The 15,910-nt window shown below is 39.3% G+C and overlaps 1 protein-coding gene across 2 annotated transcripts in view; it reads right to left on the bottom strand.

Annotated features, from left to right (window-relative positions):
- Positions 1–15,910, bottom strand: part of CEP78 (centrosomal protein 78) — a 31,292-nt gene that overhangs the window by 3,179 nt on the left and 12,203 nt on the right. For both annotated transcript variants that reach the window (XM_083354627.1, XM_083354626.1), the window contains exons 8-15: positions 15,275–15,339; positions 13,488–13,593; positions 9,007–9,142; positions 7,718–7,763; positions 7,381–7,524; positions 4,511–4,588; positions 759–925; positions 139–289 (exon numbers count right to left, since the gene is read on the bottom strand). In XM_083354627.1, the coding sequence (XP_083210753.1) occupies positions 139–289; positions 759–925; positions 4,511–4,588; positions 7,381–7,524; positions 7,718–7,763; positions 9,007–9,142; positions 13,488–13,593; positions 15,275–15,339 (893 nt within the window). The remainder of the gene's footprint in view (positions 1–138; positions 290–758; positions 926–4,510; positions 4,589–7,380; positions 7,525–7,717; positions 7,764–9,006; positions 9,143–13,487; positions 13,594–15,274; positions 15,340–15,910) is intronic.

Raw genomic sequence — 15,910 nt, 5'->3', positions numbered from 1 at the left:
TTACAAGGCTGTTCAAAAGTAGCAGAGGAAAGATAGAAATCCAAGAGAACTATGTGAAAATTTTGTAGGTAAAAACAAGCAAATAGTTTTTAAAAAAATACAAATTATGTATTTTGGGCAGTGAGTTAACAAGCTTACTTTAAAATTCTGCATGTCTTCTTGCCTTTCTTCTTCAAATGATTTCTCCCTTTCTATCACAGTTGGCTTTATAGTAGAAGTCATTTGAGGATGATGTAATACGCCAAAATCTGACTGATCTATACCAGCCATTGTTGCAAGCTGTCCAAGACTGCAAAATATGAAAATATGACAAAGGCACTTAAAAACAGTGAAACTATAAATTTTTAATTTAAAAAACTAAATTTATATAACTAAGCTCTGAAATGGTAGAAGAAACTAAATTACTAGAGAATAGATAGAAAAGGCAGGAGACTGAAATTCCAAAGGACCCAAACCCCTCCCAGATACCAGCCATGCTCTAAAAATATAAGAAAGTGTACATCATCTTCAGATATATTTTAAATATATCACAACTGGAAGAAAAATAAATACAATACAATAAAAACTCCAGAAAAAGGATTTGTTCTGCCCAGCTTTAAAACCAGCGGAAAAAACCTTCAACAAATCAGTTTTTGCTTTTCAAGAATGATTAGCTAATTTTGATATTTTAATAGATGAAGCACTGCTATTCTTTAAACCTGTTATACACAGATATATAGCATCAAGGATCATTCAAAAGGTAATCAATGGCCTCTTACCCAGCATCTTTAAGATGATCTAAAAAAGCATGAAACTTTTGGAAAGAATTCTCAATGCTACGGAGCACTCCTTCGTCTTCTAAGATTATGCTGGCTACTGACTGTGCATCGACAACTTCTGAGAGAGAGCAATTTAGATTCCGTAACTGAGTGTTTTCCAATTCCAACTATAATAAATAATGAAACAAAATTGTATTAATACTGCAAATACCTCTTCTTCAATAAAGATTTTTGGAATGAAATGCTATCATTTCCTTCAGATGCTTTCCTTCCTTTCTGGTGTCCCAGATCAAAGATGAAATAAGAAAACATTTTATATAAGTTTTATTTATTTATTTATTTGTTTGTTTGTTTTATATACCGCCCTTCTCCCGGAGGACTCAGGGCGGTGTACAGAGCAATAAAGTAAGTATACAATAAAGCAATAAAGTGAGAAAATTTTAAAACCCAAATCCATCAGGCCAGGACGGCTTGTTGGAATAGATAAGTTTTTAGATTACGCCGGAAGGAGCGAAGGTCGGGGGCCATCCGGATTTCAGCTGGTAAGCGGTTCCAAAGGATTGGCGCACCCACTGAGAATGCTCTCCCCCTGGGGGCCACCAGCCGGCATTCTCTGACCGGTGGCACCCTGAGGAGGCCCTCTCTGTGGGAGCGCACAGGACGGAGGGATGTTGACGCTGGCAGTAGGTGTTCCCGTAGGTAATCCGGACCCACGCCATGTAGGGCTTTGTATGTCATCACTAGCACCTTGAATTTCACCCGGAAGGCAACTGGAAGCCAGTGCAGCTCACGGAGCAGAGGTGTAATATGGGAGTATCGGGAGACCCCCAAAAGCACTCGTGCAGCTGCACTCTGTACCAGTTGAAGCTTCCGAGTGGTTCTCAATGGCAGCCCCGTGTAAAGAGCGTTGCAGTAGTCAAGACGAGAGGTCACAAGTGCATGGGTGACTGTACGCAAGGCATCCAGGTCCAGATAGGGTCGCAGCTGGCGCACCAGACGAACCTGGGCGAAGGCCCCTCTAGTCACAGCTCCTATATGATCCTCTAAGGAGAGCTGTGAATCTAAGAGGACACCCAGATTGCGAGCCTTATCTAAGGGGGGTAATAACTCGCCCCCGATATTAAGAGATGGAATAATCTGAATATCCTGACATGCCGGTATATACAGCCATTCAGTCTTGTCCGGGTTGAGTTGAAGCCTGTTCCTCCCCATCCATTCCCGGACTGCTTCCAGGCAACGGGACATCACGTCGAGGGCATCACTGATGTGGTTTGGGGTCGAGATGAAAAGCTGGGTGTCATCAGCATACTGATGATAACCCACTCCAAAACCACGGATGATCTCACCTAGCGGTTTCATATAGATGTTAAACAGGAGAGGTGAGAGGACCGACCCCTGAGGAACTCCATAAATGAGAGGCCTCGGGGTCGATCTCTGGCCACCCGCCAACACCCACTGTGAAGGTTCCAGAAGGTAGGAGAACCACTGAAGAACAGTGCCTCCCACTCCCAATCTCCTGAGACGCCGCAGTAAGATACCATGGTCGATGGTATCAAAAGCCGCAGAGAGGTCTAATAGGACCAGGACAGAGGAATGACCCCTGTCCCGAGCCCGCCAGAGATCATTCATCAGAGCGACCAATGCCATCTCCGTGCTGTGTCCAGGCCTGAAACCCGATTGGTACGGGTCTAGATAATCAGTATCCTCAAGAAACAGAGGAAGCTGATGCGCCACTACGCTCTCAACCACCTTCGCAAGAAAGCGAAGGTTGGAGACTGGGCGAAACTTGTTTAAAACAGCTGGGTCCAGGGAAGGCTTTTTGAGGAGGGGTCTCACCACCGCTTCTTTCAAGGCTGCGGGGAAACTGCCCTCTTTCAATGAAGCAGTTACCACTGCATGGATCCAGCCTCGTGTCCCATCCCAAGCCGCATAAACCTGCCAGGAGGGGCACGGGTCCAATAAGGATGTAGTGGAGCTTAGCTTCCTCATGATCCTTTCTACCTCGTCCAGAGTCACAGGATCGAACTCTTCCCAGATAACATCAACAAGACTGTCCATGTTCTCATCGTCAGACTCTGCCAGTTGGAATCCAGACTGGTCAGGATCCGAGCGATTTTGTCCAGCAGATGTTGGCTAAATTCCTCAGCACGGCCCTGCAAGGGATCCTACTTCACCTCTAGATTAAGGAGGGAGCGGGTCACCCTAAACAGGGCGGTCGGGCGATTATCTGCGGACGCGATAAGGGTAGCAAAGTAATTAGACCTTGCCCTCCTTAGCGCCGCGAGATAAGACCTCGTAAAGGACCTTAGTTGCGATCGGTCGGATTCGGATCGGCTGGATCTCCAACAGCTCTCCAGGCCCCGTCTCTGACGTTTCATCTCCCGGAGCTCCGTAGAAAACCATGGAGCCCACTGGGATCTGCAACGGGTCAGGGGCCGCATGGGTACAACTCGGTCGAGTGCTTCTGTGGCTGCCTTTTCCCAGGCTTCCACCATGGCACTGGCCGAGCTATGAGCAAAGGAGGCAGGTGGGGGGCCAAGCGCTGTTTGGAACCGCCCAGGGTCCATTAGCCGCCTGGGGCGGTACCATTTCGTTGGTTCAGTAACCCCACGACGGGGAGTGGCAAAGCGGAAGGTCAGCCGCAGGAGATGATGATCTGTCCATGACAGGGGCGTAACAATTGGAGAGGCCCCACCCAGATCATCTAACCACTGTCCAGATAGGAAAATCAAATCGAGCATGTGTCCTCGTACATGAGTTGGGCCCTGGATTATCTGCGTCAGGTCCATGGCCGTCATGGAAGCCATGAACTCCCGAGCCAACTCCGATGATCTCCCCAGGGATGGTACGTTGAGGTCACCCAAGATCATAATTTTGGGGAACTCAACCACCAGTCCCGAGAGGATGACAAGAAGCTCGGGCAGGGCTGCTGCTACGCGACTAGGTGAAAGGTACACTAGCAGCAAGCCCAACTGAGCCTTAGGGCCATATCTAAGGAGGAGAGACTCACACCCGGCTATTTGGACAACAGTGGCCTCTCGCGGATACAGATTCTCCCTCACCGCTACCGCCACTCCCCCGCTTCTTCCCTGAGCCCGAGGCCTATGTAGCACCCGGAAACCTGGTGGGCAAAGATCTACCAAAGGGACACCACCCTCAGGTCCTAACCAGGTTTCCGTAATGCAGGCCAGATCCGCATGTTTTACTCTCAACCAAATCTCAGAAGAGAGGAGCTTTATTGACTATTTATATGGCACTGCTTTAGTTAATTTAACATTTCTTTCCCATACCTTTTGCCAATCTTCTAATTCTATGTTATATCCAAAATTCTTTGCTCATTTTACCAGTTTCTTTTACTTGTTCTTCCTCCATCTTTAAGTTTAACAGAAATCTATAGCATTTCTTAATCAGCTTTTCATCTGTTTTTAACAGTATCTGATCAAAGTCTGTCTGTTCTTTAACAAATCTCGTTAACAGCTTTTTCATATCTCATTTGAATTTGCAGATATGGCCACCATGCTAAATCAAGACCTTGTTCTTGTAATTGTCTTTCAATTTTCCTTCAGTGTCCAAAATATCTTTATAAGTCACAAGTTTATTGTAGTTAAATAAACTTGGGTAGCCAAAAGCTTCCACTGTTGAAAGTCATTTGGGTATCTTAATGTATTTTTTTTTATAAAGTGGAGTTCTTCAAACATGTTGGACAAAAATATTATATCGTATTGGTATTCAAGAAAGAAAATGATTGCTACCTCCATTATCCGTTCTTCAGCAATCAGTCTTGCTTTTCGTTCTTCTTTTAGTCTTAAGTGACATTCTTCATACTCCATCTGTCAAAAAGCAGATTATGCTAAACAATTATTTTAATCATAAGCTGTTGAATACGCCATATTATGCAAACTAAAACCAAAAGCATACTTTAAAGGGTAGTGTTAATTGTGAACCAGTTATCTCAGAAAAAAGAAGCTCAGTGGTAAAGTCCATATACTTTACTTGTACAGAGATCTCAGGTGCAACCTTGAAAAATATTTTAAGTATTGGGGTAAAAAGTCCCAAACTAAGAAGAATAACTGTCAGCAGATAAAATTAAATAAATCAATAACTTAATAAAAGGTAATTTTAAAGACTATAAGTGTGCATTTAAATATCAATACATAAGATTCTAAAAGGGATATGCATAAATAAGAGGGACTACAGGATCAGAAAGGTCATCAAAATGACAAAAGCAAGGCTGCACCCTGTCAGTTTTATTTATACATGTGATGTTCTAGAACAGAGGTCCCTCACCTATGGGCTGCGGCCTCTTGGCCACTGAATGGCTGGCCAGTGCACGTGCACATGTGCTCACCCCACCTTGCGCTGGCACTAGCTGAGGTGCAAGCCTCTTGCCGGCGCTAGCAGCCAGATTTGTGGAGCGTGCATGCTCACGGCCCCGTTTGCATACACGCACACGCAGCCACATTTGCATGTGTGCACATGCGCTCATAAAGATGCCTGCCTCTCTCTTTCCCACCAGGCCACCAACCCAGAAAGGTGTTATAGAAAACATATAAAAAGGGTGTCAATAAAACAATGCTGGTCTCAACACATGCCTCCATGGATACCTCTATAGTCCCCACTTAATGTCCGTACATTCCACAGCTATTGAAAGTTTTAATGGTTTATGAGTGGTCCTCAAGAGTTCCAGCTATAGCAAGAGCCCCCAAGGTCATATTAACAAAATTCAGATCCACCCACATTTACAACTGTCTTTTGACCACCTGCTTACACACTGCTGCCAGCTGTCCCCACCATCTGGTTCTGCCCATATTGCACACCACTACTGTACTGGGGGTCTTCTTCTGTGCCACTTTTTTTTGCGCAAGCGGAGCTGCACCCTCTTTCATGAAAGAAGCCTGGGTGCACCAGTGTGAAAGAAGTTTTTGGATGAGTCATGAGCAGAGACCCTGGCTGGGACTCAAAATGGAAACCCTGATGTATTGTGAATGGAGGCCCTGGGCAGGGTATGAATGAAGAACCTGGGAGGGACACAAGAGAAACCCACTGCAGGGTGCAAAAGAAGGTGACAGAAAAGAAAGCTTCAGTTGGTACAGTATACAGTAGATGCAACAGCTACATTCCGATGCCACAGTTCAAATGTTTCACAATTCTCAAGTATGTTTTGTTTTGATCTAGAAACAGGTAAAGGATTATTGTTGATGCCTCTGGTTTTAAAGATTTGGAATAATGTTTTTGTAGAAAAAATATTCTAAATTGCAATTCCCACATTATGCACTCAATATGTACCTTGGCCAACAACAAGGTATGCAAAGAATATTTAGTAACATGTCAAGGTTTCCTATCCCTAATATAAGCTCCCTATTCCTCATACAGCTAATACGTTAAAAGATTGACTAGTATGACCACTTACTGCTTTTCTCCTTTCTGCATTTTCTCTGCACACCACTCTAGTATATTCTTTAATGGAGCCTGATTTTCAGATATATCCTTTTTGTCAATTCCCCAACCAAGATTTAGCAATGAATCTCAAGTTGATACTTCACAATGTATCTTGACTGCTCCACTACTAGATCTAGTACAAGAGTCACTATACAAATTGCCTAGATAAAAATATTTACTATAGGCAAGAATAGTCATACACAATCACTGGATTTAAACTTACAGCTTTTTCCTCCTGCATTTCTGAATTAATACCAGTGCAATACGAGATGGCCTTAAACACAAACATCTGCTTTCTGTTTACATAGTATCCATTTCTGATTAGGAATTACTTACTCTTGCCTTGATCCTCACACTCTCCAATATTCTTGAATTTCATGTGTCATGAGGGTTTCTATAACCTGTCTTAGTTTCTGGTGAGAAAAGAGATTCTTTGTGCATGGTTCTTATACATTAAGGAACAGTAGAACCAGTGTACACTTTCCCTTATTTATTTAGTCATACACAGGTAACATGGAATACATTTTCTCACTAGTTTGTTACACTGGCCAACTGTCATGCTGATTACTATATCTCACCATCTAAAGATGATCCAACCTCTAAAGTTATTCTTATACTACAACTTTTTTTTTATCCCATTTATATCCCGCCCTTCTCCGAAGACTCAGGGCGGCTTACAATCTAAGAAGCACAAATCAATGTGCTTAGCAATATTTATAAAAGTACCATAGATTAAGTTAAAATTAATGATTTACTTTTCATTTTAAACACCTATTCTGCTTTTTTTCTTCTTGGTTCTTAATTCATTCAAGAAATATAGGTAGTCCTCAAGTTACGAATGCAATGGAGCCTGCCCATTCCTTTTGTAACTCGAAAATTCATGGAAGTGAATCTTGTACCTCAAACAAGATCACTCCCTGCCTTCGCCCCCACATTCACTTGGAGGCCTTTGCCGACGAAAACGGAGCCCCGGAGGGATGCGCATTTCCTCCAGGGGCTCCGTTCTCTTGGGCAAAGGTCTTGAGAAAAGGCCTTACTAAATATCCTTATTAAACATCTACACCTCATTTAAGATCCATATTTAAAAAAAGGATACTGCAATCTTATTATGGATAATTTCCATAACATTGCTATTAGTAACTGCTTTATAAATTGTTAAGCCAAACTTGATTGCAAAACATACCTGTAACTGATGCCACTGTTTTAAATTGGTTAATTTGGGGGATTCTGTGGTATTCTTTCTGCAAATCACATTGTCCATGGCACCCTCTGTCTCAGTTTCAGATGCAGAAGCACTTTCTACAGTCACTGTCACAGGAATACCTGTCTGAGTAGATAAAGCAAGTATAACTACATATTAGTTCTAATTCCAATAGTTCCACTTTATAAATAAATTAATCATGTTTGGCAATATTGGCAAAGTTGACAATAAGTCAACTATCAAAATTATGTAACATTATGAAATGCTCTTCAAAAAATCAATTATAAAAGTTTAATTTGTTGATTAGAATTCATTTTACCTGTATCTGCAGTGGAAATTCATGGGTACTTTTTGCAGAGGAAGCCCTAAAATAAGAAAAATGTTTTTAAAAGATTTAAAAACAAAATACATTTGCAATATCCAAAGATTTAAGTCTATCAATAAAATAAATCCCATTTTATCGGAAGAATTTGATCATGGATATATCTCAATACCTATAAATTAACCTCTAACCTTTAGTATCACCGTCCTCTGTACTATCAATGCAGATTTTAAAAAAACCTTTAGCTATAGAATACAATGTAAATAGGAAGCCACCCTTCTTAAGCATCAGTCTGTCAAGAACTTGGTAACAATGATTAAGTATGGATCATGAAAGATTATTATTTCTTGTTCTTCAACACACTGCCATTTATCCCTACTATTTCCAGCAGGAATCAGAGAAGCAACATGCTTATCAACTGAATGTCAAATGACTCAATGCCAAATTTACTGTACCAGAATTGGATCCTCTATTGTTCCTGTGGGGAATGAGAAGTGACTGAGTAGATTTGGGTGAAAGAATTAAGAGACTTTAACATTCAACATAAGTGGTTCAATTTTAACAGAGATATGACATACAGATGATGATTTATATATTTTATAAAGACATGCAATTGCATTTCATTAACTTCTTTTTCAAGCAATTCAGATCCATTCTGTTAGCTGACCAGGATGACTGTTTCTTTGAATGTGGCCAAAGTCTGCTTTACTGTCCATTAAATGCACAATGACCTAATCATATCAACTATATAGCTATTTATTTTTTACTTTATTTTGTATGGTGTAAATTTTATTTTGCTTTTAGAGGAACTCTGGCAAATGACTAATAAAATCTGTTCTAGCAGATAGTATTTAGGGTTTTTATAACTGTTTAAATTTTCATTGTGTTTGTAAAAATATTGTGGTTTATATTGATTTGTTCCTTTTATGTGATTTTAATACATGTTTAATTCTTGTTATTTTTTTAATTTTGGCTGGGCTATATTTCAGTGACAGAAATATTATTTTTAATTTTTTTGACTGCATGTAGGGTCTAGATACAATCACTCTGTGAAACTATTATTTAGAAGTATTTTGTGAATTCAATTTTTCAAAACCACAACTGGCAGCAGAGAAAGCATGGAACCATTCTCAAAACTATACTTTTCTGTCCAAAATGTATTTATTACTTACTATGTGAAAATATGTATCCCCACTCCCCAAGAATAATTTATTTTCTTTTCCCACATTTACATACATACATGCATATATTCATACATACATAAGTTCACTTTCAGTACACATTACCTATGATGCTTTGCACGTTCAGCAGTACGCCAGGGCAGGAAGCCATGTGTCCCTGGGGGTAATGGCTTTGGAGCATAGTTGTCTTGATCCCATGAAGCTGTCTTACCGGAACTGGGTGATTTTTTTGATGAAAATCCTGAACCAAGCAAAAGAAAGAACACTTTCACTTAACTCACATAAACTAGTGTTGCATTTTTAGATTAGAGAATATGGATGGCATTGAGTTTCTACTGTAAATCCAATTGTCTAAAAAAGTTATTCAATCTACCAAAAAACTATTTCATTCCACAAACTCTAGATTTAATATTCAACAATTGGAAGCTATCCCCATGTAATTATAGCTGCAGAAATGATATAATTATCTTCTTGATACCCAATTCTTCCCAGTGACCCAAGTTGGTACTCTGTAGATGTCAGTACAACTGGAAAATGCCAGATTGGACAAGACTGAAAAAACAATTTGATTTTGCAGAATTTACTATTAATTTGATTAAGGTTTCCTTTTCATGCTTCTATTCTGCAAAATACAGGATAAATTGAAAATCTGGCCATTTTTTTCGGAGAAAATGTTACTGCACTTAGGAATACTCAAGGTCATATGTCAAATAAGTAAGGCATCATTTAGAAGAAAATGATAACCAATTTGAATATTAAAAGTAATTTATATAATAAACTGTATATAGACCTTATTTTTCATGCATCCTGTATATTGCAAAAGAAAAGGATATTTTCTTTTCTTTCTTATTTATTATTAAACTTATATGCCACTCATCTCGCCAATGATTACTCTATGTGCCTTACAGAGATACAATTAAGATACACTATAAAACATTAAAACACCGAGGAACAACTAATATCAAGTAACATCACACCTTAAAGCAACTATAAACAATATTTTATCCAGTCAACAAATGTTATTAGAAAGCATAACAATTTTTCTAACAAATTTTCCAACTAAAATATTTATGAAACGGTGAGATACTTCATCAGTTTTTCCTTTTCATTTAATTTTTTATTTCAGCTTCATTTTTTGCCATCAAAGACTAATATGACCTTCATCTACATCTCTTAAACACAGCTGCAGTATACATTATAGCCACTACAACATGGTAATGTGATTCTAAACTCCCAATAAAAACAATGCACGTACATGTTTTCAGCGTATCCTATTATAATCAGGATGTGCAAAATGCTTCATTTCAAACTTTTTCAGATATGAAACTTCATTTCAAGCATTCTGCAAATTGTGAGCTTGAAACACTTTCGGTGCTAAGGGCAATAGTTTCACATTTGGGGGTTACAATACAATAATATGTAGAATTACAGAAGAAATATGTTCACTTAGTTTCATGCCAAAGTGAATATAGGATTGCAGTTTTAGCTCCAAAAATCTCATTTTGTATGCTTACCTCTGTGTCTCCAAATTACTGAAGTGAAAGCATGAAAAATAGCCAAACAAGAAAAATCAACCAAGAAAACATAGTCTAGATAACTTTCCATTTATAACATAAAATTTCAGTGACTAACTTACTAAGACTTCTTGAATGAAGCTAATACTGTTTCCCCGAAAGTAAGATCTACACTTGAAAATAAACCCTAGCTTGAGTTTTGGGGATGGGCCTAATATAAGCCCTACCCCCAAAATAAGCCCTAGTCTGGGGGTGAGACACACACCTAAAAATCAAACTAAGGCGTGTGTGTGTGTGTGTGTGTGTGTGTGTGTGTGTGTGTGTGTGTGTAGCTGCACCATGCGACCTGCACCAACTTACCAGGCCTCCCATGAATTGACACCTGCCTCTCCTTGCTTGCCCACTTCTTCTGTGGTGTCTCCCAGCCTGCATTTCACAGTCAGAGCCCTTTCCGGAAGGCCTCTGCAGCCAAGAACCAAGCTATGGATTGAATCCATAGCTTGGTTCTCAGCTGCAGAGGCCTTTGACTGCAAAATGCAGGCCGGAGCTCCATTCTCAGCTGCAGAATGAAGCTGCTCCTTTGGCTGCAGAAAAAGTGGGCCAACTGGGCAGGGCTGTTGGTGCTGTCGCTGCGAGTTGAGTGGAAAGACATCCCCCCAAAATAAGATATGGTGGCTCTTTTGGAGACAAAATAAAAATAAGACCGGGTCTTATTTTCGAGGAAACACGGAAACAAACTAAGTCAAGCAACTCAGTACTCTCAATAGACAGCAAAGCATTACAAGGCTTATTTTTCCTTTGTACACTTGTATCAAGCTTGTCTTATAAACTGGTAATTTTAAATTAGAAAACCCAATATACACAATAAAAACTGTATTTATTAATGTTTATAAATGTATACAGAAGCTTGGGCTTCAGAACAATGTTGAAATGCTTCTGTTATCAGACGAAAAGCTGATATTTAATATACATGTAATTCAACTTTCATCCAAACTATGTTAAAATGGAACATTTTATAAAATTCTTAATTAAGAATAGGTAGCATTTCAGACTCACATACAAAAAGGTGCTTTTTGACAGGGACATAAATGTAGCATCTCGCCACCAACTTTTTAAAGTGTTTCTTTTCTCAGAATCATTTGCAGTTCGTGAGAACAATCAGACCATCCCAAGAAAACAGGTAGCTGCTTTAAAAACTTACCCACAAATATGATATTCAGACTCCTATATACTTTGAACTTCCTTTTTGGAATTCATTCAGAAATGCCACAGAGATCTAAGTCTTCAATTTAACAGACAGCTTCACCTACTCTACAGAATGGAACGGTCAGAGCCAGATAGAACAAAAACATATTTGGACTTACTTCCCAGTAAATTATACGGAGGGGAAGAAATAGCATAGTAGTGATATAAAGTAAGTTATATTTTACCTAACTTTCCAGAAATAGCCAAGAATATTAATAGGCTTTGAGAATCCTTGGTTGAGTTAAGCAAGCATTCACTGCACATTTAAAATCTAGTCAAATTTGTTAGCCTTATAAAAGTATAATTTCCTTACTGTATAAATGTATGAGTACAAATGGCACCAACAGCCTATAACTGGACTGTTTGTTCCTATCTAGCATATATATGAAAAATTTCGTATTTCTGTTCAGGTCGGTCACAATTATCATGTAAAAGAACAAAATACAAATTTAAGCACTTTAAATCAGAGGTCCCCAACCTTTTGGGCACCAGGGATAGGTTCCCTGGAGAAACGTTTTTCCACAGATGGGAGGACGAGGCATGGTTTTGTCTGCTGCCTGCATCCCACGGATGGGGCTTTGCTTGTTTGTGCAGACCGGTTGCTGGCATGACACGGCCCAGTACTGGTCTACAGACCGGGGGTTGGGGACCCCAGCTTTAAATGACATTTTATAAATTTTGGACCTTTAAAAATACATTAGTTCTCCCGGCTGTTGGGATAGTTTTGTACCTTCACAGAAAGATGTGACAGCTGACTTTTTATTTGGTTAAAACACACTGACTAATGAGATTAAGCATAACACAATTAGATTAAGAAAACCAAGATCATGGCATCCGGCCCTCTGAATTCCTGGCAAATAGATGGGGAAGAAATGGAGGTAGTGACAGATTTTATTTTCCTGGGCTCCAAGATCACCGCAGATGGAGACTGTAGCCAAGAAATTAAAAGACGCTTGCTCCTCGGGAGGAAAGCCATGACAAATCTAGACAGCACACTAAAAAGCAGAGACATCACCCTGTCAACAAAAGTGCGTATAGTCAAGGCTATGGTCTTCCCAGTTGCAATGTATGGCAGTGAAAGTTGGACCATAAGAAAGGCTGAGCGCCAAAGAATTGAGGCCTTTGAACTATGGTGCTGGAGAAGACTCCTGCGAGTCCCTTGGACTGCAAGGCGATCAAACCGGTCAGTCCTAGAGGAGATCAACCCTGACTGCTCTTTAGAAGGCCAGATCCTGAAGCTGAAAGTCAAATACTTTGGCCACCTAATGAGAAGGAAGGACTCACTGGAGAAGAGCCTAATGCTGGGAAAGGTTGAGGGCAATAGAAGAAGGGGACGACAGAGAATGAGGTGGCTGGATGGAGTCACTGAAGCAGTAGGCGTGAGCTTAAATGGACTCCAGAACATGGTAGAGGACAGGAAGGCCTGGAGGAACATTGTCCATGGGGTCGCGATCGGTCGGACACGACTTCGCAGCTAACAACAATTAGATCATGTTTTCTTGTGATTTCCAAATGTTAAAAGATCACGTAATCAAATTACCTGTATCAAATAATTATTGTCAGTTTATTTGGTTGTTCATTAAGAATCTTCTTACAATTTGTTTAATTTCACTGTCTTTAAACTTTTATAAATGTATAAGAGAATAAGAACACTGGTAATGTTACCTAGTTTGATAATAAAATGTCTGGAAATAAACAACCAAGCTCAGAGAGCACTAAGGACCCCACAGTTCAACTATTCTCTTCTATTGGTATAAGAGAATAAATAGCAACTTGCTTATATAACAATTTATATATCAACTCACACAAAAGAAGTAAAATAATTACCAATACGTATAGTAGCTTTTCCTTTCCTGCCATTTCCCAGGACAACTGTTCTTTTTTTGGGTTTGTTTTTAACATCTTTTGAAAGAGGAGAAGGAAGCCACTTGTACTAGAATAGCAGGGGGGAAAACAGCAATTATTTGATTTAGTAGCAATTGCTTCAAACTGTAACATGCAGTTATACATACTAACTTAAGAGGCTTTAGGATAGCACTAATTAAGAAATATTTTGAATATATACCTTTTCCCCCTATTAATAAAATAGTTTCTTTAAATAGTTTGGGTGGGATGGCTAATACTATAGAAAAAGATGAAAATTCAAAATAATCTTGATAGATAAAAGAAACGTGCTGAAACAGAATTAAATGTAAAAGAGGCAAGTACAAAGTTCTTCATTTAGAAAAAAAATTATACAGCTATAGAATGTGGGATCTCTGGCCAGTAACAGCATGTACCAAAAGGATCTTACAGTTGATCAAAACCTTCATCAGTCAGGCAAATGCAATTTTAGGCTACGTCAATATAGATTATATAAAATATTATTTCTACTATTTTGCATTAGTTAGACCTCAATTCAAGGACTGTATCTTCTTCTACAAAACATTCTCCATTAGTAAATTATTCATTTAAGCACAATCAAATATATTTAGACTAAATAGTTGTCTAAATACTTGCATGAACGGAACAAGCACTATCTGACCTATTTTGATTACTTTGCAGATAAATCCACAAGAGGTTCTTTCACCTTTGATTACCATGGTTACTACTTTGCAGAATAATAATAATAATAATTAATTTGGTCAAACTGCCTTTGCTGTTATATTGTCATCACATAATTTGAATTTTAGTCTGACCAGCAACTGCTCCTTTGCCTACTGAAGAATATGAACCAGTCAGATAGCAGATGGAAAAATCATGTCAGGTTTCACTAAACACACTGCAATTCTTTTATGTTCAGTTAAGTAAATAGCTAATCACTGAGAATATTACTTTCATACTATGGATTTAATCTGTAGGATTCCACAGGTTTCCTACAGCACCAATATTATACAAATCTACATTGAAACCAATGGATGACATCATGTTTTGCTTTAGGACTGGAACAAAAGATTCCCAATCTTGAGTTACAGACTGAAAAATTGCTAACTAGATAATAGAATTAATATTGGTGGAAAATGCTCAGGTTCTGTGAAAAATTTACTTGAATAGAATAATGGTTTTGAGCAGATCAGGAAAAATGCACATTTGAACAAACTAAAAAATAAAGTTCTTATACAGATGGTCCTCGTTTAACGGCCATTCACAGTTACAATAGACCCCCCCAAAAGATACTTACAACCCAATTTTGAAGTTACAACAGTCATACCTCCACCCCGCAATCATATGATTGTATTTTAGTTGCTTGGCATCTGGCTTGCCTTTATAGATGTTTGCAGTGTCCTGTGACGTGACTGTGTCACATGACTGCAATTTTCAATGTTTTCTGTCTTTGCTTCTCCTTTCTGACAAAGAATGCTCAGTAGATACAACAGATTTAATGACTGCTGCAAAAAAAGTAGTAAAATCGGGCAGTCTCATGGTGACACACTTACAGTAATGTCTGCAACGAATTACAGCCATAATTACAGCTCAATTATGATCAGAAACTGAGGACTATCTGTAAGAGTTCCACCGTAAAAAACATAAGAAGAACCTACAACAATTTAAACAAGAGCAAAGGCTAGCAGAAACATGTTGCATTATTTTCTGTTCATTACGTTATTGATCACTGAATAATATTTAGCTTATACCTCCAAGTTAGTGTCATTGGCATTCATGAGAACCTTTTCAATTATTTTCTTCATTAATGCATGATCTACAAAGATAGAATAACAAAATATTAATACTTGCATCATATGCTTCCAAAAAAAGACAGAAGAAAATCCCTATGTGACTTATCAATTGTTGCTTTTTTCTGTTCTTAGTTACAGCTAAGTTACAAGAACAGAGCCTACCCACTATGATTGCAAGTCATGATGGTTGTTAAGCAAGGCACCTACTTGAATACCTCCTTTAATGATCCCCATCCTTCTCCCCAATACAGCATTAAGCAGAGTATGGGGTGTGCAGGAGTAGGAAGCCCCCCCCTTGCCCTAAAGACCCAATGCTCTACTTCCCATCCCTCAGCATCCCTGTCCCAGGCACTATTTGTAGAGTAGCCATAATTCACTGCAGCTGCTGCAAAAATGGTGCCAGCTTCTGCAACAGAGCCACATGGCCTAGAAATATTCAGGGGCAGAGTGGCCTGCTCTCCTTCCCCAGTGCAAGTTCCAGAGCTCTACAAAAGGTAAGTGAACAATTGGTGATGGGAGGGTGGAGAGAAAGTGATGAGACCTGGTGGAGTGAGAAGTCCAAGGCCTGCCAGGAACCCAGAGGGCAGGTTGAGA

The sequence above is a fragment of the Vipera ursinii genome, assembly GCF_947247035.1.
Source record: "Vipera ursinii genome assembly, chromosome: 2".
NCBI classification, from domain to species: domain Eukaryota; kingdom Metazoa; phylum Chordata; class Lepidosauria; order Squamata; family Viperidae; genus Vipera; species Vipera ursinii.
Note: the sequence above shows the minus strand (reverse complement) of the source record. Positions and strands in the feature narration are given on the sequence as shown.